This window comes from Delphinapterus leucas, chromosome 3 (genome assembly GCF_059928025.1).
Source record: "Delphinapterus leucas isolate spDelLeu-1000000601 "Yukka" chromosome 3, BTC_Dleu_Yukka2, whole genome shotgun sequence".
Classification (NCBI taxonomy): domain Eukaryota; kingdom Metazoa; phylum Chordata; class Mammalia; order Artiodactyla; family Monodontidae; genus Delphinapterus; species Delphinapterus leucas.
The window spans coordinates 161518807-161544700 of NC_143131.1; the positions used below are offsets into that span (position 1 = coordinate 161518807).

The 25894-nt window shown below is 49.1% G+C and overlaps 1 protein-coding gene across 1 annotated transcript; it reads right to left on the bottom strand.

The window, feature by feature from the left end:
* Positions 1-5514: 5514 nt before the first annotated feature.
* On the bottom strand, positions 5515-21932 carry RNF187 (ring finger protein 187). Its single transcript, XM_089908615.1, has 5 exons — positions 21826-21932; positions 8297-8996; positions 6845-6937; positions 6437-6658; positions 5515-5846 (listed from the first exon to the last, which is right to left on the bottom strand). The coding sequence occupies exons 1-5, from the start codon at positions 21930-21932 to the stop codon at positions 5844-5846; spliced, it is 1125 nt and encodes a 374-aa protein (XP_089764741.1). The 3' UTR covers positions 5515-5843.
* Between the last annotated feature and the right edge of the window lie 3962 nt (positions 21933-25894).

Below are 25894 nucleotides of genomic sequence, written 5' to 3' on the forward strand. Positions count from 1 at the left end.
TCGTGGCCTAGCAGCTTGTTGAGCTCCTGGCCGCTGCTGATGGCCAACAGCAGGCGGCGCGCACCTCCCTGCTTTGACAACCAGACTTCTCTGAGTCAAGCGCCGGCCGGTAGGTTTTATACTCGGGGAGTACGCTGCCGCATGCTGCGACCACCAATAGGATAAAGGCGCTCTGCAGTTTCGTAGCCCCACTGGCTCCTCTGCTACCAGCCCTGTGGCTTGTCCAATCAGATGAGACCTGAAAAGTCGCTTCATTTGCATGCGGGCCGGGAGCCAGGGCGCAGAACGCAGTGTTGTGCTTTGTGCGCTCGTGTACGCGCTTCGTTGCCGACTGTACTGTCTGCGGGGGCCCGAGGGCTGCCCGGTTGCCTCTGCCGGCTGGAAGGCAGGGGAATGGGCATTTTGGCTAGGCCGCACTCCTCAGATCCCTATTCACGCTCCGGTTTCCTCCGTTGCTGGTGGCCCCTACGGGACAGGGGGAGCGCGAGACGCCCCGCCGGGCTGCGGCCGAGAGTGGCCTTCCAGGAGCCGCAGAAACACCGAACCCACGACAGGCTGGTCTTGCCCAAGAATGTCGCCTTACTGGTGGGCGCCAGACCCCGGGAGGTGGCGGAACGCGTGGATGGCCAGATCTCCGCAGAGGCGCGGTCAGCCCTGAGCTCAGCCTAGCCCCGGGTCAAGGTGCCGGGGAAGCCTCCGCAGACCTGCTAGCTCTCCAGAGGCAGACGAGTGGTGTCCAGCAGCCTAAGCGTGAGGATGAAATCTTTACAATTAACGAAGAAAGGAGCCTGTGGCAAAAGCAACCAGGAGATGTTGCTCGTGCGGAGGAAGAGACACCATTCTGGGTCACTGAACGAAATCAGTGGTTGATACAAGATGTGGGATTGAGAAATTTTACAAAAGGAGAGTCTTCTACTGACAAACAGCAGACGTGAGGAGTCTTTGTATCTATGACCAATGTGTTCGGTTTTCTGTTGACTTCTTTTTAAGTCTGCCTACTCTTGTTTTTCACAAAACAACCCGAGCAACTTCTCGTGGCTGCCTTTTCCGCAGACTTCTTTCTTCCTTAATTGTTACCGTGGCCTGTGAAAGTTTAATTCTGACTGATTGACTTACTCGATCATTTGTTGTATTGATGACAATGTTTAATGCACATTTTTTCATTTCTAAATAGTTTTACAAATACTTGAAGACTTGTTTGTCTAGTAGAAGTGGCACATCCTTCTTCAGGAACGAAGGTTTAATTAACCCCTAGAGTCCAAAAGGTTATCTTTTAAAAAAAAAGCTTTAAGGATTTTTGTCTCATTTAAATTATCCATCTCCAAATTGGCTAAGATTCAATTAGGAAATGAAGCACCTCAACTTTGTACCACCTGACTTGAAGAGGAGTCGGGGTGCCTCTGCGGCACCCCCAGAGTGCTTCCCTCTGTCCAGCATGATACCTGTAGGAACGTCACTTTCTGAGTAAGTTCAGCTGTTACCTAGTTTGTGGAATTTCATCCCCTCGCAGGCACCAGCCTTCCCTTGAGAAAACACTAGGTGTGCACTGAGGCCATTTTTGAACACGGTGAAAACAGTTGACTCCACTCCTCCCACACCCGAGGGAGAATGAAGCACAGAGGTCCAGGGCAGAGGGCTTCGAAGCTGCCATCACTGGAGCTCGATAAACAAAAAGAAATGAAGACACTCCAAGGTGGGAGGGCACAGCCTCTGGAAGTCTCAAAATGAGAATCTGGAGGAAGGTCCCCTGAAATTTGAATGAGGTGGATGGCCAGACACCCACTGAGTCTGTAAGATCGAACCAATGTGCTTGCACGTTAAAATAAGAAAAGTATTCTTTGTTCATATATAGGGGCCTCCAACTTTTTACAGCATGCATACCACCTTAACGTTCCCAAACGTCTAAGGCTCCTTTCACACACACCAGACACCCAGATTTGAAAGGGAGCTAGTTACAGAACTAGCTAGCTACTACAGAAACGCCAAAGTGACCTGAAGTACCCTGGAATCTAACTTCCTTCCCTAACGTCAAGTCCTGAGTTAGGGTGGTCTCAGGATGACCAAAGAATCTCCCCTTCCCATTTTCCACCCCACAGTGCTGTGTGTCACCTTGGTTCTTTACCTTTTGTTTGTTGCCATTCCCCACTCCAATAGGATTCCCCACTCCGGTAGGAAACTACCCTAATGGGTTCCATTTATAAGTTTGAAGCATTCTTCCATGAAGTGTTCTGTGTGCACACATTTAGGTAAACAGTGCTGTTTTATACTTCACTTTGTTTGCAGCATGGTGCCACAGCTCTGTGCCCTAAGCTCCACTATGTCTCTATGTGCCAAGCTCCTCTGTATCTCTGGGCTTCAGCATACTCTATAGCCTCCATCCCCCATTTGACCTTCCACCTCCCCCGTTGAGGGGCACTGGCGCTCGTCTTTCCCACCCCCAAGACAATGGTGCTGAGGATGCCTGAGGGTGCATCCCCCTGTGGGCCTGGAGAGGACTAAGGAACACCTGTGAGTGGGTCACTGGGTCCAGGGTCACCATGCCCTAAATCTGATGACACCTGGCAGCAGTGCTGCAGAACCCAGCAGCAGTGCACGGGACAAATGGTGGCAGCTTTCCCATCTCCAACAGCCCAACAGTGTGAGTCATTACTTTTATGGACATGTGATTGCTCCGAAAACTAAGGAGTTTGAGCATCTCCTCCTGGGTTTCTGAGCCCTCTGGCTCCTCTTACGCACTTGCTTGTCCACACCTCTGCCGTGTTATTTTACTCCAGTCACTTTTGGCTCCTCACAATTTGCAGGAGCTCCTTGCAGTTTCCGTACGAACCACATTGGTCTGGGCACTGCAGACATCTTCTACTGCTCCGCCTATCTGCGTTGACTCTGGCCATGGGACACTTGGTTGAGTAGAGGAGGCATTTTTATAAGCCCAACCATCTCACCTGAGAAAACCATTCCCAACACCAGATAGTCCTCAGCCTGTCAGCTGGTGGCAGAAAAGTAATGGCAGCATTCTCATCAAACCGCTGTGGGTGTAGTTCTTGTGTTCCTTGACCCGCCCCCCCCCCCCCCGTCCCCCATGGCAGGGCAGCGCTAGGGGGACATCCTACCAACAACGGCAAGAGAATGGGCATCAATCCATAGGTCTGCACAGAGCTCAGCCTCAGGACTGCCCATAGCCATGAGGTGTGTCCCACCCTCCCCAGCAGGTCATACCCTGGGAAAAAGCTACATCTGCATCAAGGACATTGTCAGCAGACCAGCTTCCCTGGAGCTCTCTGCACCTCTTGGACATGAAAATCAGGTTGGGGCACCCCTGTGCCCATGTCATGTTGGCAGAAACAGTTCTACTGCACTGCTCCCCATGCTGGTATCCCCCATATCCACCTTTCTGCTACCTCAGTAACAGGGACCTGGGTCACCTCGAGCTTCCTGATGCTGCAGACAAGATTCAGTAGCCGTCCTGTGCACATTACCCCATGGAACCATGCTGGCATCCCTTTGGCACGCCAACCCAGGGCTGGAAATGCCATGTCATATGGTAGCACACAATGTACTGTCTAGTCAACTACTGGAAGTGACCTCTGAGCCCTCCCTGATAGAAGGATCTGTGTGCCTGGGGCCACGGGATACATTGGTGTCTGGAAGAGGAACATTATTCCACAGAGCACAAGGGCCTACAATAGAGAGGCCACTGTGACCAGTCAGCAGGGAGCAGAGGGTGTGAGCTGACTTCAGTGAGGAAATGGCAGGGATCGGTTGTACAGCCCAGCAGGCAACACAGAACTTTCACCACTGGACATTCAGAGGAGCTGCTAAGTGAGAAGCCAAATCTTACTGGAATCAAAGGCCATCCATGCTGGAGACATTCCTGGCCTGCTGGACACAGGCCGGCAGCTCCTTCCTGTGTCCCCATTGCATCTCAAACTGGAGCCAGAGGCACCCCTAGTGTTACCCCTGATCTGAGGAGTCAGGATTATTTATTAGCGTTACTTGGCCAAGGTCCTACAGCTTGCCAAGAGGATGACCCCTTAACTCTCCCATACACAACCAGGCAGCTATTTCCACCCCTCTGCTCGTCATTCTTATGTAGAGAGTATGTGAGAGCAAGGGAGAGACACTCATGCGCTGAGAATTCTACCCACATACCGTCAGAAAGCAAGCAACTCCATGCTGGTATCAGAACCTCCCATCTCTCCCCAGCACTGGGCACCCAGGGGGGTACCACCTTTCTGGCCTGCACCCCAGCCCTGTCTAGCACATCAGTCTCCAGGCAGCCAACTGAGAGCAGAACGGACAGGCCTCCCAGCAGCTCTCTACAGAGGAGGAAAGCGGGTAGCTGGATCTCCAGCTGTGGGAAACTGGGGCAGCTCCCCAATTTCACTCAGCAGAAGCAGGAGGTGGAGGGCTCATCAGGGAGAAGTCCAACCCAGACCCCTGACATAGGGCAGTGCAGACACAGCACCTCCTCAGAGACCAGCCAGGGCATGGAGAGAAGATAGATGGGAGGAGGGACGCCAAGCAAACTGGCTGAAGCGAGCCCTCTTTAGTGGGCTCTGTAAGCGCCGGCTACCAGCCAGGCAGGCCGCCCCCAAGCTCACAGAAACACAAGAGGCCAGCAGCACCAAAGGCCAGTGACTCCCATCTTGAGAGGCTTCGTCCAGAAACGGGCCATCGATCATAAAGCTGCACTTTTGGGAATGACTCACAGCCCCAACCACCATCCTTAACGCCTGTCTCTGTCAATTCTTGGACCCCTTGACCTTGTCACTTTGCGCTGCTGCAGTTTTGTCTTTTGGAGGAATCTACACAATGACACTACTACTAAGAGGCTTTGCTAAATTCGTCCAGCAGAGGAAATATGAAGAGAAGCCAGAGGTACAGGGAAATGCAACACCAAGGTGAGGCCTGGGGATGGCCTGAGCCTGGGACTGCTCCTCCTGCCCCAGGAAAAGTCCTGGGTCAGTGAGGGACAGGCAGGCGGACAGGGCAGATAGAGGGTGATGCTAAGCAGGCTCCGGGGAAAACCACTGGCATCCAAGGGATGGAAGATGGAGAAGAGAAATGAGAGCCGGCTGAGTAGACACCCTCGGAGGCAGAGCAGGGACAGAGCCTGGAGGATATGGCCAGCAAGGGTCTGCACTGCCCCTGACACACAGACTCCATGAGGACCTCAAGGTTCTCATGTTTCTGTGGATAGACCTCAAGCTGTAGGTGTAGGTTTGTGCAACATACGCTGTTGGAGGACCGCAAGCAGAGGTGACAGGTCTGATCTGCCTGCCCTCCCCACCCAGGCACCCTGAACACTCCTTTCCCTTGACACTCACCCCAAATTTAACCTTAACTGCTATGCCCAATGCATGGGTGGGGGTCTGTGGGCCTGGGTGTGCATGTCTGGTGGAGCAGCCCCGTTACAGGCTGCATTTAAATGGGGCAGGTGTCAGGTCCGGACAGCCCAGGCCTCCTGGAGATGATGACCACAGCTCATGGAGACCCCGGCAAATCTGACAAGACTTGGGGCAGCGAAAAGAACTTTATGGAGTTGGGATACACTTAGGTTAACTTACCCCCAATACAGATCTCTACAGTGAAATGTTTATAGCCTAGAAACATGAACACCTAGAGGAAAAGGGAACACAAACAGTCTTCTGAGGAGCACTGTCTTCAGCAACTCAAGGTGGGCACTTAGAGTTCGCAGCCCACATCTACACCTAGGAGAAGACACTCAGGGTTGGGGTGTCTTGAAGGATGACAGGGGGGTCCAGAAGGAGGCAGATGGAGGAGCTGCTTCAGGCCAGGGATGGAACGAGCTTCCTCTGCCCGGTGCCTGGGCAAGCAGCACATCACTGCATGGGAAGAGAGAGAACGAGTGAGGGAGCTTCTATCCTGGAAGCCAGGTGACTGGAGAACCCAGCCCCAGCAGACCCACACATCTCCTCACCCACAGTCACCACCCACTTGGAGCTGATTAACCAGTATTGCCAGAAGTGAAATGTCACCTCTCAGCTCAGAGGAGGGAAGACAGAGGCTGCTGGCTCCTGGCTCAGACTCAGGGTTGCCAAGAGCCCAGAATCTCCAGATTTAGGCAAAGCCTCAGGGCACGGTGTAAAGGACATTCAGGATGAGGGCATGGCAACCACCATCCTCGCCAGGATCCCTGCCTCTCCTGACCTCAGAGCCATCTCCTACGTGTAGAGCCCCAGGACAGGGCAGGGGCCCAGTGCTTCAATATTGGGATGCAAGTCCCCCCTCTCTGCAAATGTTTCTTCCCACATGGAAGATGGAGAGTCTCCTGGATTACTCATTCCTGAAATTCAGCCCCAAGTGGAAGCCAGGCAGCGGTCTAAAGGCTTCTCTCTTGGTAAGCTACCACCTTGCTAATTCTTGAATCTGTGCCCCCTCTGCACTCCCCTGGCCACCAGGACAGGGTGCCCACCTGGAGCAGCATACTGAGGCCCAGGTTGCGGTGCCTCCTCTCCAGCTCCGACACAGCCTGCAGCAGGGACCTGAACCTCTCCGCCGGGTCCTCATCCTCGTCGTCCAGGGACCCTTCTTCTTTCTCTGCTTCCTGCAGGAAGCGCCCCTCCTCCTCAGCAAAGAAGGCCCGAAGCTTCTTGTAGTCAGTCAGGGCCTTCTTCCTCCGGTCCATCACATGTCCCTACAGGATGGGTGGGTGGCAGGGAGGGATACCCGTGTCCTCGGGCTACCCCGAGACACCCCACCACCACCACCCCACCACCGACCACCTCAAGGGAGGAGAGTCCCCTGACCGCCCTGCCAAATAGGGTCAGGGTACACAGCCACGTTTCCTTGTTCACATGGACTCCAAACCCACCCCACTTGCCTTCCACACAGCAGCGGCAGACTCAGCCTGGCCATGCAGGTCCCGAGCATCGTTCAGATCTTTCCTCATGATCTCCACAGATCCCTTGTTCTCCTGCAAAGAGATGCTGGTTATGGGGTGTGTGGCCACTTCTGAAGGTCTGGGGCCCACCTAAGCCCAGTCCAGAGGGACACTGCACCACCAGAATCCCCTGACGGTCCAGAGGCCTCAGTTCATGGTCTTGGCCCACCAGACACCTCAAAACCCTGCAGGCACCAGAGAGGGGGGTCTTAGTGACCCACTATGCTCTCTCCAGTCTGAGAGAAAGATTTGTGCTAAGAATCCAACAGGGTAACTGTACACAAGACCATCCATTGGGGTCCCTAGTGTTACTGTCCCCAGCGCAGGGATGGAGGGTGGTCTCTTTGGGGTGAGGATGGCCACACCCAGGGCCTGCCCAGCTCCATGCACTGACTGGATAGGTGGGGTCCTTCACCAGGAGGAAAGACCAACACCAGTCCCCTGGCCACATGCTCTAGCCCCAAGCAAGCCCCTGGATGCTACACTCCACTGTTTACCCAGGAGACCCCAGGACCCAACCCCTGACACATGTACCCTCAAACGTGCTACTCTCTCCCCTCTGGTGGGCAGGGACCACACTCTTTCCACTCCAGAGGCCTGGCTGTCTTTATTCTCTAAGAAATAAAGTTGAGCCCACCACACACACAGCGGGTCCCTGGGATCCCCAGACCCCAGCTGTGACCAGACTCTCCGATGGCGGGTTCCGACCCAGAATCAAGTGCCACATGTAACGGATGAAAGCACAGTGGAAAAGGTTCCAGAACAAAGTAGGTTAAGGGACTCGGGAGAAGACGGAATGGGAGGGGGGCGCACAGGACTCCAGAGGGGCCGATAGCCTCAGGCCCCGTCCCCTAAGAGGGGACTTTGCTCGTGGGGGCAGGGCTGCCATAGCGTGACGTCACGCCAGGGGCAGGGCAGTAACACAAAAGGGGCAAGGCATGGGGGCGGGGCCCACAGCAGGACTGTCTGCCCCTGCGGGGTGGGGCAGGCCAGTACAACACTGAGAAGGTGGCAGGGGCATCCTGGGGGGAAGCGGGGGACGATGGGGAGAAAGGGCACTGTCCAGGGATGGGGGAAGGGGGACTGGATACCTTCCGAAGGTAGGGGAGTGGAGAGGAAGCAGCTTCTGGGGGTAGGGAATGGGGGAACACGGCACCGTCCAGGGATGGGAGAAAGGGTTCTGCGCACCGTACAGAGGAAGGAAGCAAAAGGGACAAGGCAACAACTGGGGTATTTGGGGGGGGGATCAGAGCACCGTCCAAAAGATGGAGATTGGGGACCAGGGCGCCATCCGGATAATACGGAGGGGGAACAGGGCGCAGTCTGGGGATGGGAAGGGGGACAGGGCACCCTCCGGGGAAGGGCAGCGCATGGGACGCCGCCCGCGCGCACCTTGCCGCGCAGCGCCTTCCTCCAGCGGGGCTCCCACTCGGGCGGCTCGGGCCCCGCGGCCATGCGGCAAGCGCCGCACAGCGGGCCCCCGTCGGCTCGGCACAGCAGCTGCAGCGCCGCCTCAGAGGCCGGGCCGTCGCGCGCGGGCGCCGCGGCAGCCTCCTCGAGCGCCAGCAGGCGGCGGCTGAGCGGCGGGCGGCCGGGCTCCACAGCGCGCTGCCAGCAGTCGTCGGCGCACTCGGGACACGGGAAGGGCCCGTCCTCCTCCGCCCAGAATCGCACCACGCACGACCGGCAGAAGCGATGGCCGCAGTCGGCGCGCACCGGCTCGCGAGGCGCGCGCTGGCACAGGGCGCAGGCGGCCTCGGCTGGGCCCGCGGGAAGCGCCAGGGCAGCGGCGGCGGGGCCCTCGAGGAGGGCGCAGACAGGGACGCGGACCGGGGAGCACAGGTGGCTGGGCTGGCGAGGCCGGAGACACGGGGGAAAGCCGGGGACCGGGACGCAGGAAAAGCGCGGCCGGAGAGCCGGGGACGGGGATGTGCGGACGGCGATGGAGAGCAGGGACGAAGGACAAGAATGGCGACTGGGATAGCTGGGCGCCCGGCGCAGGGTCCTGGCAGGCGTGTGCTCCACGCAGGGTCCTGGCAGCGGTGTGCTCCACGCAAGGTCCCGGCAGCGGTGTACTCCAGCCTCCCGGGTCCTGACAGGTCGCTACACTCCGCCTGGGTCCTGGCAGCGATGTACACTCTCCACCCCCACCCCCCCAACCCCCGCCCAGCTAACAGTGACGCGCTTCAGTCTCCCGCCCGCGGGCCGACCCACGTCCTTGCACGCTGAAATCTTACAGGGATTGTCACTTCTCCCATAAGTGACTCGTGTGCGAAAGGGAAACAGTTTTATTTGAAAAGTCCATTTTAAACGTCTTTTTTGTAAGCTGCTAGGACCTGAGCTGCAAGCACCTCCTCCGGGCGCAACGCCCACGCGGGGTGGGGACTGGGCTGGAATACGGCCTGCGTGGGACGCCTCCTGGGCACCCTCCCACGTGAAATCGTTCTGTATGCACCGAACCGCGTGTGCCTTCCCCGCGTGCGTAGGTCCGGCGTGGACTCTCAGAGGAACACGTCTTGTGAGGGCCATCCCACGTGGGTGGCCAACGTCCTACCTGGAGCCCAGGCTTTAGGTCCCCAGTTCGCCCCTGAGCCTCAGGCACGGGGAATCCAGCGGCGAGGAAACTCATTGATTTAGAGTGAAGACTTGTGATAAGACCCAGGGCTACCAGTCTCCAGGTCCATACCAGGAAATTCGTTAGCATTTCTTTAAAGACAAACAAAAAAGGTTTAGGGGAGGAGCGGTCTGGTGGTTTGTTTTTGGTTTTTTGTTGTTTTAACCAAGCACGTGGTTTAAAAAATGCAATTTTTAATTTTTTAAAAGTGAATCTGGGGCTTCCCTGGTGGCGCAGTGGTTGAGAGTCCTCCTGCCGATGCAGGGGACACGGGTTCGTGCCCCGCCGCGAAGATCCCACAGCCGCGGAGCGGCTAGGCCCGTGAGCCATGGCCGCTGAGCCTGCGCGTCCGGAGCCTGTGCTCCGCAACGGGAGAGGCCACAGCAGTGAGAGGCCCGCGTATCGCAAAAAAACAAAAACAAAAAACATACATCTTAAATTAATGAATTTAGTGCTTTTTTTTTAATGTATGGGAAGATACAATAGTCTGGGCTTATTGGAATCGTTCCTTTGATAGGGACCTTGACCATCTAGGGCCAGTACCCTGTTTTTCTCCTTTCTGAATCCCCTCAGGGTGCACAGTTGGGGTGGCTGTGGTGCCACAACATCCTTTGTTTACTAATAAGGCAAGCTGGTTGTCTTTATCCACACAGCCTCTCCTTACCTCTGAAGGGACTGGTCCAAAGAGGTAGTGGAGGAGCCAGTATATATTAGAATTGTTTTGGCTGGGAAATACTTGTAGTCAAGCATACATTTTGATAAAAGATTACTGCTAATCACAAGGAACAGATATCTCAAGTTACTGATTTTAGTGCTTTTCTATCCATGGGAAGATGCAAGAATATGGGGTCATTGAAATTATTCCTTAGATATGCATTTTAACTGTCTGGGGGCCTGGTAAATCCAAAGTGCAGAATGTTTCATCATTTTTTCCCCCATCTTGAATTCCCCTCAGGGCACACTGTCAGTGGGCAACTGTAGTGGGTTGCAACTTACCTCTTTCTATGACAGGGTGATGAGTGACACTCTTTATTGTCTTTGTTTACACTGGCATAGACTTGAAAATGCACTAAATGAGCGGTTGGAAGTGTGACTGGAAAACTGAGGTTAGTTCTGTGGAGCAATGGTTAGAAGGAGGAAAGCACTTCAGGCCGAGCCTAGCTGATTTGTTGGGTAGACTAGGAACACAGTGGAGAGAAAAGTGGGGAAAAAGAAGAAAAAGAAAACCAATGAGCAAAGGCCATGATAATTCAGTGAGTGTGAAAAATAACCAGGCACAACCATTAAAGGCAAATAACCAAACTAGGAAGATGTCAGCCACAAATATACAAAGAGTTCATACAATTTGGAACAGAAAAGTACAACGGAAAAATACCCCCTGCCCCGTGGAATTTGTCAGCTCACAGAGAAAATGCAAATGCTGAATAGACATGAGAAAAAATATACACTCTAACCAGTTACCAAGAAATAGAAACATAAAGTGAGACATTTTTTTTTCACTATTAAGTTGGGAGACCCTGTTACTAAACCAAACTTGGGTCCATTCAACCATGTCGCAGCAAAGCCAATCAGTCTACTGACACTGAGTTGTGGTGAAGGAAAGTATGCAGGGTGCCAAGCAAGGAGAATGGGCAGCTCATGCTCAAAAAGCCCAAACTCCCCAGTGGATTTTAGGGAAAGGTTTTTAAAGGCAGCATTTGGGGTAAGCAGCTGGTGGACTTGCTTCTGACTGGCTGGTGATGAGGTAACAAGGTGATATTTCAGAAATCCTAAACATCTGGTTCCAACACTGGTTCCAACCAGTCTTGGGTCTACCTGCTTGTGAGCATGTAGTCACCATCCTCCACCTGGGTGGGGGTCTTAGTTTCTGCAGAACAACTCAAGAATTTGCATCAGATTATTATTATGTCCCTTGAGGAGGAAATAGGACTCTGTTTTATTGCTGAACTATTTTTCAAGCTCTCTTGCTGAATGCTTTTCCTGTGTCTCTGCATTCCGTCACTTCCCTAATTAGAGCCTGAGTCTGCTCCTCCAAACTCAGGGAAAGCCTAGGACACTAATGCCTTTTTCTACAAACAAGGAATGGGGGATATGGAGGGCATTTTGTACCTGGGAAGTCCCTCCTGCTGGGTTTCAACCAAAAAAACCCTGACTTTGCAGATACTGCTTCTGGGAGACAATGTAGCAGTATGTGTTAAGGATCTTCAGATTTTTCATAACCTTTGGAATTCCTTTTCTCAAAATATGTTCTATAAAAATAACCCAAATTGGAAATAAATCATCATGTGGTTTGGTCTGGAGAAGTGTTTGTCTTATCACTCTTTGGGAGGGGGGGAAGCTTAAAGTCTGATAATAGGGGAATGACTCAGCAAATTATAGCAGCCATCAATTTGAAGATGTATGCATGAAAGATTTTTGGAAATGAGGAATGGCAAACATTGTTAGAACCCATCCATGACCTGCTCCCAACTCCAATGTGTGGATTTTTCCCCACACCAGGCAATTCTCTGTGTTTACAATTTAACTTAATTTTGACACTCCTGGAGATAGCATCAAACCCCACAGGTTAAGGGCTCAGTGATACAAGACTGCCCCCCTGCAACTTCAGTTGCCAATCACAAATCCAAGCATCACCTGTGATACTATAGTATCACAAATGTCTATAGACCAGAGGGTCTCATCACAGTATCACACTATCCTTCGTTAAGACCAGCAGAATCAAAATTGTGTTGTGCAGAATTCCCATTTTCCAAGACAGACTCAAACTGGCATTTTTCCCTCCAGCTTCCTTTGTACCCTCCAGACGAGAGACAAGGAATGGGAGAAGAGAGGGCAAAGAAGAGATGTGCATTCTCTCCCTCATCTGCTTCTTGAACCATCCAGAGAACTGAAGACTCCCACTTTCAGGTCAGAGGCAGAATAAGAGTGGGTGATGGTCTGAATTATTGCTCAGAATAACATTTCATAAATACCTCCGATACAGTAGGACACTTGGCAGGCTCTGAGCATCTTGATGCTGACATCAAAGACATCAAAGAACTAAATAAGGGACTTCCCTGGTGGCGCAGTGGTTAAGAAGCTACCTGCCAATGCAGCGGACATGGGTTCAATCCCTGGTCTGGGAAGATCCCACATGCCATGGAGCAACTAAGGCTGAGCGCCACGACTACTGGGCCTGTGCTGTAGAGCCCACGAGCCACAACTACAGAGCCCCTGTGCCACAGCTACTGAAGCCCACGCACCTAGAACCCGTGCTCTGCAACGAAGAGTAGCCCCTGCCTGCCGCAACTAGAGAAAGCCTGCATGCAGCAATGAAAACCCAACGCAGCTGAAAATAAATAAATAATTAATTAATAAAAAAAACCCAAAGCTTTATTTTAAAAAAAGAACTAAATAAGAGAATGCCTCATCATGAAAGGGCAGAATTCCCAGTTTTGCTGGTTCTGAACCATATTCCATATTTCTCAATGTTGTATTTTAAATAGATTAGTATACAGTTTTGAGATTAAATTAGTAACAATGAAAAAATCTGAATATTTTCTATAAGTGTGACAAAGTAGTTTTTTTTTAAGGTAACAAAAAAAATAGACCACTAGAAGAGAAATAAAGGATTCTAAGGGTAGCAGAATATACTACCCCAAAATGTGTCACTTTGGCATAAAGATTATTTTGAGCTGGAGGCAAATGAGGATCAACAGTTGCAGAAAGATGCCTTCCCAGAGTTTCCTTAACTGACTAAAAGCAGAAACTTCTGAAAAATGAAAACCGCCGTAAGTGCCCTCTCTGGGGAAGTCTTCTGGCTGTGAAGATGATGGAAAGTCAGGGCCAAGATGGACCTGCACTAATGACACTTGTCTTCCATTGGTTTCCCCCCAAATATTTACCTTCCCATAGCTTGACACCCCTGGAAGCCTAAAACCCTTTTCCTTTCTCTTGTCACTTCTCTACAGGTTTATTTGTTAAGATGCTATATAAGCCGAAGTTCTAACCATCCCTTTGATTTACTCATCACTGAGATTTCTTCCGTGTGATGTGCACCATATGCATTAATAAACTATTTTTCTCTTGTTGATCTGATGGGTTGTTGTGTTTTTTTTTGTCAGTCTAATTTATGGGGCCTCAGCCAATGAAACTAAGATGAGAAGAGAGAAAAGTTTTTCTCTCCTTAAGTTTTCATTACAGGAAGTTGTAATCGCACATCAACCTAATGATTTGATGTGTGTTTTATTGCATTTCGAGTTACCCTATTTTAAGTTCTGTTTTCACAAACCAAACAAAAAGGGATGGTAAAGAGATCTTCAACTACGTGTGTAGGAGAAATGATTGAAGAGCTGAGGGTGTTGAGATTAAGAAGATACAACTCTGGAAATTTCATGTCTGGCATGTGGAAAAGGAATAGAAAGCAATTTTTATTTCTCAGAAAAGACAGAAATAAGACTAAGAAATACAACTTACTAGGAGACAAATTTGAAGTCGTTATGGTTATGATATTGTGATGTATAATAAGAAATATATATTTGGCCTTCCTCCCTATTCCTAGCACAGAGCTCCTAAAACCCTGGGTATTTCCTAAGTGATGAGAATCATAAAGTTGTCCTGATATTCAAAACGAACCTCTGTCAGTGACATCAGGGTTTGTGTTAATGAGGTAACTTTTGGAAAGTTCTTGAGGGGGGAGCAGGTTGCCAGGGGAACCAATCTAGTAAGAGAGGGTTGGAAGTTTTAGTCCCACCCTCCATAAAAACCCAGAAGGATGGGGTTTGGAGAGCTTCCAGGTCGATGAACACCTGGAGATTTGGAGAGAGTGGCATGCCCAGAGAGGGCATGGAAGCTCTGTGCCCTTTCCCCATACCTTGCCCTGTGCATCTCTTCTACCTGGCTGTTCCCAAGTGATATCCTTTTATGATAAACTGGTGATTAGTAAGTAAAATGTTTCTCAGAGTTCTGTGAACTGCTCTAGCAAAGTAATCAAACCCAAGGAGGAAGTCAAGGAAACCTCTGATCTATAGTGGGGTCAGTCAGAAGCACAGGTGACAACCTGGACTTTCAATTGGAGTCTGAATTGGGGACAGGCTTGTAGAACTGAGCCCTTAACCTGTGAGACTTGATGCTATCTCCAGTTAGGTAGTGACAGAATTGAGTTAACTGCCTGTGAGAAAAACACAAACATCAGAATTGGTGTCAGATTTGGAGTGATATACCTCCAAATTTTCCATGTTCTAATGAAAAAAAAAAAAGAATCACAGAGTGTTAAAGCTGAGATTGGTGTTCAGGATGGTTCAGTCCATCCCATGTCTGACATAAAGAGGGTGAAAGCCACACACATCAGGTTGGTACCTCCACAAAACTACCAGACTGCCTTAAATAAGGACTCTTTCATATTTTCATTTGTATTTTTCTGCTTCAAAGAAAATTATTGTCTCATTTTAGAACTGAAGAGGGAAAAAAATCAGGATGGGGTATTTGTTGGTTTCCAACAAATTAAACGTGTTGAAAGAAAAAAGGTGAGTGGCAAATATAAATTGCAATTATGGTATTATCTGTGAGAATAGTTTTCCAGACTTTTCTAGATTTTCATAATAATATGCTTGAAAACTTGTTTCTAAACCTGTATTTATTCCTGATACATTTAAAGCTGTATCCACTCTTAAGTACATCTAAGCTCTATCACATATATTCTTTTAGGTGGTATTTCTTTTTATTAGGATCTAAATATTTTTAATTCCCCATATGATCTCTTTTGTAACCCAAATATTATCTAGCTATATATTATTTAGTTTCCAAATATACAGAATTTGTAACTACAATTTGGTTAATAATTTATACTTTACTACACTACAGATGTAGAACACGACAGTTTGGAATTTAATGAGCTCTCCTCTATGACTGAATGGATGGGTTATTTTTGCAAATGGTCCCTGTGTGCTCAAAAGGAAAGTGGGTCCTCTGCTTGCTGGTTATAGTTCCAAAATCTTGAGGTTATTAATTGTGTTATTGAGCTCTTCAGTATCACTGCTTAGTGGGCTTCCCTGAGGGCGCAGTGGTTAAAGATCCACCTGCCAATGCAGGGGACACGGGTTCGAGCCCTGGTCCAGGAAGATCCCACATACGGCAGAGCAACTAGACCCATACACCACAACTACTGAGCCTGCACTCTAGAGCCCGCGAGCCACAACTACTGAGCCCGTGTGCCTACAGCCCATGTTCTGCAACAAGAGAAGCCACTGCAATGAGAAGCCCACGCATCACAACAAAGATCAGCCCCCACCTGCTGCAACTAGAGAAAGCCCGCATGCAGCAACGAATACCCAACACAGCCAAAACGTAAATAAATTAATTTAAAAAAATATATCACTGCTTAGTTTGTATTTGATTTCGCAGTGTCTGTGTGTGATAGGTGTTAAAAATCTGTGACAATGGTGATTTACCCATTTCCACATGGATTGCAATTAGCTGGTATTTTGAAGTGATATGAAGTGCATTTATGCTTAAGATGACTTGATCTAGTGTTCACTGTATCAGAATGTAATGTCCATCTTTGTCATTTATGATCATTTTTATCTCAAATTATACTTTTTTTAGATCCTAAGATATAAACATGGTAGAAAATGAGAAATATCAGAAATTCCTAGAAATCATTTATACTGAAATTACTACAGCAAAATGCGTGGGACCCAAATAAGCCATACTTAAAGGAAAGGTTTCTTTAAACTCATTTATGGGGTTGGAGGCTGGGGAGAGGAACTAACCATTTGTTAGGGATCAAATTGAGTCCAGCAAAAAGATGAAAAGAAGTGTTGAAGTCTGTTAACCTGAAACAAATAGACTGTCAGTATTTCTCCAGCAAAGATGAGTTTATTCGGGATCAGCAGAGAATTGCAGCTTGGGGTCTGCAACCATGGTGAGCCTCATGCAAATCCCCACATGGCAAGGGAAGGAGAACACTTTTATAGAGAGGAAAAGAAAGTTGGGAGGGCCACAGTAAACAAAGAGGTCTTGTCTTCATTGGCTGAGTCCTTGCCAGAAAAGAGGAGCATTCTTTCTTCTTCCTATTGGGCTCTGCTGTCATTGCAGCACATGAGAGCTCCCTCTTCTGGTCTCCAAACTCTATTTAGGAAACCCAGCAGGACTCTGCGGGGCCTTCCCAGAGACAGACACCAGCTGACCCCTGTGTCCCCTGCCTCTTGTTTGTAAAAAAGCTTTAGCTTCCTAGGCCTCCCCCGACTTTCAAAGAACAAATTTAATCAGAGAAATGAGAAAATGCAGAAACAAAGGAAAACAGTTAAGCAAGACAAAATAATAGTTTAGCCATAAAACAAAGTCAAGAACCTTTAGTTCCTCCCCAAGTCCAGGTTGTTATCTATGCTTCCGAGCCACCGACTATAGATCAGAGGTTTTCATACCCTCCTCCTTGGGTTCCATTAATTTGCTAGAGTGGCTCACAGAATACAGAGAAACATTTTACCTACTACATCACCGGTTTATCATAAAAGCATATAAGTTGGGAACAGCCAGGTGGAAGAGATGAATAGGGCAAGATATGGGGAAAGGGTACAGAGCTTTCATGCCTTCTCTGAGCAAACCACTCTCTCCAAATCTCCAGGTGTTCACTGACCTGGAAGCTCTCCAAACCCCATCCTTTTGAGTTTTTATGGAGGCTTCATTACATAGTCATGATTGATTAAATCATTGGCCATTGATAATGGATTCAACCTCTAGCCCCTCTCCCCTCCTGGGAGGTCAGGGTGGGACTGAAACTTCCAACCCCATCTCACTAGGTTGGTTCCCCTGGCAACCTGCCCCCATCCTCAAGGACTTTCCAAAAGTCACCTCATTAACACAGTCTGGTGTCCTCGACAGAGGTTCATTTTGAATATCAAGATACCTTTATGATTCTCATCACTTAGGAAATTCCAAGGGTTTTAGGAGCTCTGTGCTATGAATAGGGAGAAAGACCAAATATATATTTCTTATTATACATCACAATACCACACCTTCAAAATATTCCCAGTACTTCATTAGACTTTTGTAAAAAGTGCACTGGAAAGCAGGCAAGCAAGGAAAATGGGCATAACAGGGAAGATATTTGGGAATATATGTAAATAAACAAGAGATGATCGTTACACAGACCAATGATGGTAAGGAGCCTTGAGCTGTGAGGTATGATTAGTAACTCAATCATTGTACAAATAGCAAAATATAAATAATAATTGAATATTGTACTATACACTTAAAATCTTTTGAGAGGGTAATTTCATGTGTTTTTTACCAAAATAAAATAAATAAATAAAATTTGGAATTTCTTCCTGGATTTTTTAAAATCTCAATTGCATTGTTCAAGCCTGTTCTTGCTTAACTAAAATAAGCCAAATGAATGACTACTGCCTTATCGCACGGGGTTCTCAAATCTAGGATGAAAAAAATGGGCCAGTTTGCATCAGCTCAAGTAAATACCAGTGTAGTACTTTAATAAAATGGCACAAGTAAATTTTCTAGGAAGTGAAATCCATTTCATCTTGATGCGTCAGGACCAAAAGTGACAGAAACTAATTTGAACCATAGAACTGAAAATGCAGGAGGTACCTTCCTTGGCTCCTCATCTCGGTCCACTAGGGTTGCTATCATACTATAGACTGGGTGGATTAAAAGCAACAGACACTTATTTCTCATAATTCTGGAGGCTGGGAGTTCAGTGTCTAGGTGCTGGCAAATTTGGGTTCTGGAGAGAGCCCACTTCCTGATTCATTGGTTGATGACTTCTCACTTTGTCCTCAGATAACAGAAGAGGCAAGGGAGCTCTCTTTTATAAGGGCACTAATCCCATTTCTGAGGGCACCACCCTCACAACCTAATTACCTCCCAAAGGCCCCACCTCCTAACACCATCACCCTGGGATTTCAACATGAATTTTGGAGGGGAGTGCTATTCACACCACAGTACTCCTGAAAGGGTGTTGTGCCATCCAGCTCTCGTCCAGCAGAGCTTCTAATGGCCGAATGTCTTCAGGATATATGCCACATCTTCTCTCCAAGCTCTTCCTTCTGGTGGAGTCCCCAGGCAGGTGTCTCCTATTGGCAGCCTTCAGCTTCTACTACAATCAATCTGAGCCTAGCAAACTGTGCTATTGTGATCTATAATAAGAAATATATATTTGGTCTTCCTCCTTCTCCTGGTACAGAGCTCCTGAAACCACTGGAATTTCCTATAATAAAAGCAATAAAGGTGTCATTTGTTCTGTTAATGAGGTGACTTTTGAAAAGGCCCTAAGGATGGGAGCTGGTTGCCAGAGGAACCAATCATGTAATCAGGGGGTTGGAACTTTCAGTACCACCCCCTGACCTCCAGGGAGTGAAGAGGGGCTGGAGATTGAATCAGCTGCCAATGTCCAATAATTTAATCAATTATGCCTATGTAATGGAGGCTCCGAAACACCCAGAAGGACTGGTTCCAGGGAGAGTGGCACAAGCAGAGAGGGCATGGAAGCTGGAGCCCTTTCCCCGGGCCTTGCCCTGGGCATCTCTTCCACCTGGCTGTTCCTGAGTTACGTCCTCTAATAATAATCCAGTAATCTAGGAAGTGAAATGCTTCTCTGCGTTCTGTGAGCTGCTCTAGCAAATTAATCAAACCCAAGGAGGGGGTCATGGGAACCTCTGATTCGGTGGGACAGAAGCACAGAAGACAACTGGACTTGTCACTGGCATCTGAAGAGTGTGTGGTGGGGGGCAGTCTTGTCGGATGGAACCCTTCATCTGTGGGATCTGATGCTATCTCCAGGTAGATGGTGTCAGAATTGAGTTGAATTGTAAGACACCCAGCTGGTATTGCAGAATTGCTTGGTGGTATGGAGAACCAATCCCACCCCACGTTGGAATTGGAGTCAGAATCCTTTTGTAAACAAGAGCTCCTCTCTTCCAAATGCCTCAACCAACGCTTAGGGTTGGTGTCATGCTGGTCACTGAGATTGTCGCCATGACCAAGGAAAGGGTCTGAGTGATCAAACCTCCTGTTCAGGGCTGGGACCAGCACCAGCCAGAGAAAGGCAGTAAATTCTGGGCAAGCCCGACCACACGGAGCCACATATTAGCCAGGAGGCCAAGGGAAGAAAGAGAGGCGATAAGAGAACACTTGGAAGGCCTACGAAGTCACCTGCTAGGCTGGGGAGTTTATAGGCTTGGAGATGACCTCACAACTCCAGGAGGTAACCCAGGTGAGGAGAGACCACTATCCATACTCAGGAGCCAGGACCAGAGCCCATATCACTGCCAGGATGCTCCTGGAGAACGTGCTAGCTGCAACCTCCACCCTCCAGGAGAAGGGAATAACTTTTGTAAAATTAATGATTAAACTTACAGATAGCAAATGTTAAGTTTCTTTTAATGCTCCAGTATTAAAAACAAACTTTGGACAATGTTTTAACTTTTTCAACTCAAAAATCATGTCAAAACTAATGACTCAATTTAATGTTTTAATTGTAAATATAGTGCTAACTTTTTTAGATATTTTAGTCAAAACTTTTAAATAATCCAACGTCCTAAAAATTCCAAATATCCCAATGATATTTCTAAGCTTAAAGCAATATTAAGAATATTTCTAGGGGCTTGAGTCGCTACATACAACTCATATAAAGTTATTCCATCATCCCAACCTAAGCAAATAGGAGTTTCTTTCCCAGGGCTGTGAAGGGAATGAACGATAGGGCACTGAAGGGCATGTTTCCTAGAGATCAGAAACAATTCACCGAGGAGCACCACGCCTTTCATATGTGAACTCACCAATCCAGAGCCCACACCCTAAGCATCTCCTCTCACATTCATGGGCAGGCCACTGTCCACCTGCCCTCATCACCCCAGGGCAGGTACCACACAACTAGGGACAGGCCGTATGCCCCGAGCCAGCTGAAATTACTCAAACCAGGCAATCCTGAGTCTGCTTGCCCTACCTTATCTTGTCTTTCCTGTAGAAAAAACAAGGGTCTTTCTCAAGATTTCCCTTCGCTCCCCCTGCTTCCTAGCAGACCCTGCTGTTTCTCAGTGTGGCCCTGTGAGGTGTGTTTGTGCCCCTCCTCTTGGGAACTGTGAGTATAACAGCTATCTTTTCGATGGCAGTCATGTCTTGATCTGTTGGCCTCACCATACCTGAACAACAACAGTAATAAGTTTTTTAATTGGCTCTATTTTAAAAGTGAGACAAAGCCAAGAGCAAGAGGCAGCAGTGGGAGACAAGTTCCTAATTATGGGTGGACATCAGTGGCTGTGTGCAGAGCCAGGGCTTACATAGAAGGGGAACGTGACCAGGTTCCGTAATATCCCAATGCTCAGATGCCGGGTTGCAAGGGAGGCTAAGAGTAAGTTTATCTGTCATTTTTCCAGGAGCAAAAGCACCCAGCCCCTTTCTAGAATCTGAGGAAGTTGCAAAAAGCATTAAAACTGCTTACTTCTAAGGCAAAACCAATTCTTGGTTGTGGAGAAACAAAGCCACGGAAATAAAGTGAATATCAATCTACAGGGGAAAGGTTGAGTTCAATAGAATGTATGCTGGGCAGCCAGGAGTTATGCAGTCATGGAAAAGGTTTAGAGCTTTCCCAGAAAATCTGAAGGGAGGCCTGAAGAAAGACTAGGTAAATCTATGCATATCAAAATCACATATTGTGAAACAATTACACAAAAACAATACCTGTATAACTAATAAGGAAGAATTCATGGAAAGTTGTTACTCTACATGGGGAAGGGAAGTGGAATGAGAAGCAGGGGGACAGGCAGGTGGTAGCATATGCCCTTTGATAAACCCATGCAGGTGTGGGTACCTGGAATAGGAGTTTAAAATAGCCAACCAAAGGCACCACCCAACACAGCCACTGGACACTGTATTCCCAGCCTGCCTGGAAAATCATTTTTCGAGCCCATTCCACATTGGAAAATATTACAGGAGGTTATTGCTTCTCTAGAAAAGAGAGTTTGCGCTTAGGTATGAGGACTTATTTGGTGTTCCAGCATAGGACTCTGGGAAGGATGCTGTACACCGAATCTAAGGCTGCAGACAACACCAAAAGATGAGCCTGGGGTCTCGGGTCCTGACTCGAAGGAGTCTATAAGGGAGACCTGGTGGTGAGCTCATTACCATATCCAGGCCTGTGATTGAAGAGTTCCAAACTCGAACCCATCATCCCCGCTCCGCTCCCCACCCCCCAGCTCTTCGCCTCCTAAAGTGTGGGAAAAGCTCCGTCCCTCCCAAAATTCTGGACAGTCCCCCTCCCCGCCAAGACAACGAAAGAAAAACCAAGGGCACTCGGAAAACCCCCACAAGTCACTTGACACCGCGCGCGGGTGGCCTCAGAACAGCCAGTCGCTTTGCTAGCGTCTCCATTTCACGCCCAAGGACCCGGATGCGGCGCGCTCGATGAGGGTCCTTGGGCATGACCCGGACGCGACGGGCGGGGATGGTGCACAGGAGGGTGACCGCAGAGCCCCCACCCACCCAGGCCGTCCTGGCGCTGGGATCCTGCGCGACGGGGCTTCCCAGACACAGAAAGAGTAGCGCGCGGGAGGGCGCTGGGGCTCGGGGGCTGCAGCAGTGCAAGGGTGCGGGATACAGGGACGCGCGGACACAGGATTTCAAGGGTGCTAGATAGAGGGGCTCAAGGGCGTAGGAGTGCCGCAGTGCCAGGACGCAAAGGGATGGCAAGCGGCACACACCGTGCAAAGACACAGATGGGAGGGAGGGTTGTGGAGGTGGAGGGGAATCTTCCCTGAAGAACCCGCTCCCGCCTACACTCTGGGGACTGCCCGCGCAGGATCAGAAAGAGCGGCGGCCTCCGGTATTTACCCGAAAGGGCTCATCTGGATTGGTTCAAACTCAATCTTGCCCGCCCCTCACGACAAACCTATTGGCTAAGGCGCCTCCTCGAGCTTTCCAAGGGTTTCTATTATTCCACCACCTCTGCTGCGTCCTTCAATTTGGCGTGTGAGTTTGCAATTTCCTGTATTTTATGCACATTTGTGCCTTAACGTTTTCACCCATGTCTTTGGATATTATCGTGATTTCCTGACACGCTCGTAACACAGAAATGCTCCTGCTTTGGGGCGGGGGCTGGAGGGGTCGGGGGGGGAGGGGCTGGACAAAACCACCCAGACAAGCCCTGGGATGTCCCCTGTGTGTGTCAGGGGTGAGGCCATCTGCCCACCCATCCCCCAGTCACCTTCCGTCACCTTCCCTTCGCCCCCACCCCGTCCATCTCCCAGGACCCTCCCTACACCCCTCATCGCCCAGCTTTCCTTTCTGTAAAACCCACCATTCCCATCCCTCCTCCTGCCCAGCTCCTGGCCTCCTCCGGACACCTCTCCCCACAGCCCCCAACGCCCCGCTCTACAGTCCTTCTCCCCCACCCACTAGCTCTCCCTTCCCAGGTCCAGACTAGGTCTCCTGAAAATACCAGAAATATAAAATATAGCAATAAAAAAAGTATTGTCATAAAATCTCGTCTGTGTTTTCTGTATTTTCTCAATACTGCTGGAAGTTGCTAGATTCACTTTCAACACCCCTTAAGATCTTTTAATTAATGTAGTTAGATAGGAAGTAAGAGATAAACACGGTGTATGCATGGGAAGGGGTGACATTCCCCAGGAAGAACAAACATTAGAACCGCCCATGCACCGGTGCAGCTTCGAGCTGGCGGTGGGGAGGGGCTTGGGTGCCTTCTGTGCCCACTGACCCCAGCCTTGCCTCTGACGCCTTCTGCGTCCCCATGGTCTATCCGGGTGTGACTGTCGCAGCTCAGAAGCCGATGGGCGAGCGTGCCCTGCCTCTGTGTGTCTGCGTGGGCGCTGAGATGGAAATGACATAGTCCGCAAGCTGTGCGTCCATTGCTGCTTCTCAGATCTCGTTTCGCGGTCCTATCTCACTTCTGCAGTTGTGGTCGCCTGTCCTTCATTCACACCTGGCTCTGGGATTAGATTGCAGCCCTACTCCTTTCTAATTTGCTGAAATAAAATGAGCAAAGAAGTCATTTGGTTAACACGGGTGTTTGGAAAAGACCACTCAGTTATCTTGCGCAGGATGCGGGCCAGCATCTGCCTATCTTGCGTCCTGCGCGTGCGCGCGGCCGGAAGGGCCCTGGATGCCAGCGCATCGGAGGGCAAGGCCTTGGAGACTGGGATCCCCAGCCCTTTGCCACGCGGGGCATCCCTCGGTGGTGGCAGGAGGATGGCTTTTGTCCTCAGGGTGTCCGCTGGAAGCTGTGCTGAAGGACAAAGGCTGCCTAAACCGTCTTTTCCTTCTTTTCAATCTTGCATTCTGTGAGGTTTACTTTTTCTCTGCAGAGCTCCACGGCACGCCCTGTAATTTCAACTACTCACTTTCCTGCAGCGCTCAACCCTAAAGAATTAAAACTCTTCTTCAATAAGCCTCCGTGTTGTCTTTTCTGTACCTGCGGGGTGCTGTCTCCAGGCAGATCCCTCCCTCCCTCCCAGCAGGCTCTGTGTATAGCAAGTGTTACAATTCCGATATGGAAAGAATCAGCATTCTATTGGGGGGGGGAAATATATGTGTTTGCCATTGCAATGTTTCATTTATATGAAACGCTTGTTTGTGAGAATTTTAAAGTGATTTGACTTCTTGCCTGAATGAGGAGAGAGCTTACTGCACATTCCCCTAGGAGGAAAGAATGGCTTCATTCGTGCATCACAAAAATCCAGGATGATAAAACGTGCTCATTTCATGCATGAAGTAGGAAACAGATGCGCCCCTGGGCCAAAGGGCTGGTGTTTGTCAAATGGAGCAAAACTGAAGTTTTGTCCTCAGCCAGACGAGAACGAAGCCTGTTTCCCTTCCTCCGTTAATATGGAGGGAATGAACTAGCAGTGGGGAATTTGTTGCAGCAAAAATAGAAATGAGACTTTTCTGATAAACAAGGAAAGTAAGGAAACAATGAACAGGCTGGGAAACAACATACACAGGTCTGAAAGAGTTAAGCAATCTTGGTTATTCTTCAGCTGTTACTACTAAAAAACACTTGTAGCTAGTCGTGTCCTTCACAAAGCTGAGTACTCTCTGACTCCATAAGAATTCCCCTTTGCACCTGACATTTCTTCTCCTCCTACACTCCCTTGTAGCACTCTTCATTTCAGAAAGAAGGTCACGGGCCGATAACTTCAGAGACACCAGACCCGGTTGCTGCTTGACACCTGACGCCAGCTTTGGCCATGAATTTGCAGAAGAAAAGGAATGCAAGACCTTCATTACTTTGAGCCTTACTTTGAGCCTTCATTACACCTACCCTAGACCATGAGGCCCAGGCTATATAACCTTTCCCTATTCCGTAGGGAGGGGGGCACAGTTCTTGAGGCGCTAGCTTGCTGTGTTATCCTCTTTGCCAGGCAAAGATTAAAGCCATTTTTCTCATTCCTCCAAAACTCTGTCTCCATATTTCTTTTTGGCATCAGTGCACAGAGAGCCAAGATTTTGGCATCATGCATGCAACAATTTATTCAATGTATATATGGAATCTAGGCACTGTACTCTAGAAATGATAACAAGGGGAAAAAAGGTGTTTATTTTGGGGTTTTTAAAAATCATCCAAACCCCTTTTTAAATTACTCTTCCAGGCTATTATGCCCAAGCACTGTCTGTCCCTGAGTGTTAAGCTGGAGATCCTGTTTCTTTGCTTTTCTTTCTTTTTCTGTTCTTTCTTTGCCTTCCTCTCCCCTCCCCACCACCACTCCTTCCCTCTCTTTTCTTCCTTCAGTCACTTTTTCACCCTTCTTTCCTTCCTTCCTTCCTTCCTTCTTTCCTCCCTCCCTTCCTTCCTTCCTTCCTTTCTTTTTCTTTCTTTCTCTTTCTTTCTTTCTCTCTTTCTTTCTTTCTCTCTTTCTTTCTTTCTCTCTTTCTTTCCTTATTTCTGGAAAACCTCAAGCATGCACTATAGTATTCCATCTGTCAATACAAAATGTTGCCCTTGATCCAGAGGACTGTCCCTTTTCCATTCGGGCTGCTATGATAGAATATCATAGACTGGGGGAACTTAAACAACAGACTTTTAGTTCTCATGGTTCTGAAAGCTGGGAATAGAGAGATCAGGGTGCCAGTGTGGGTGGCTTCTGGTGAGGGCCATCTTCTACATTGCAGAAGGAGGGGTGGGGGAGGAGGAAGGGGAGGGGGAGACGAAGAGGCAGAAGGAGAAGGAAAACAGGAGGAGGAGAATGGGAGGTGGAGGATGAGGGGAAGAAAGCTCTTTCCTGTCTCTTTCATAACGGCACCAATCCCATTCATGGGGGCTCTACTCTCATTCAACATACGAATTCGGGGGGAACACAAACATTCACTCCATGAGATTCTGGTTCTGATTTCCTGGCATTAACCACCCTCTATGTGGGAGGATAGCG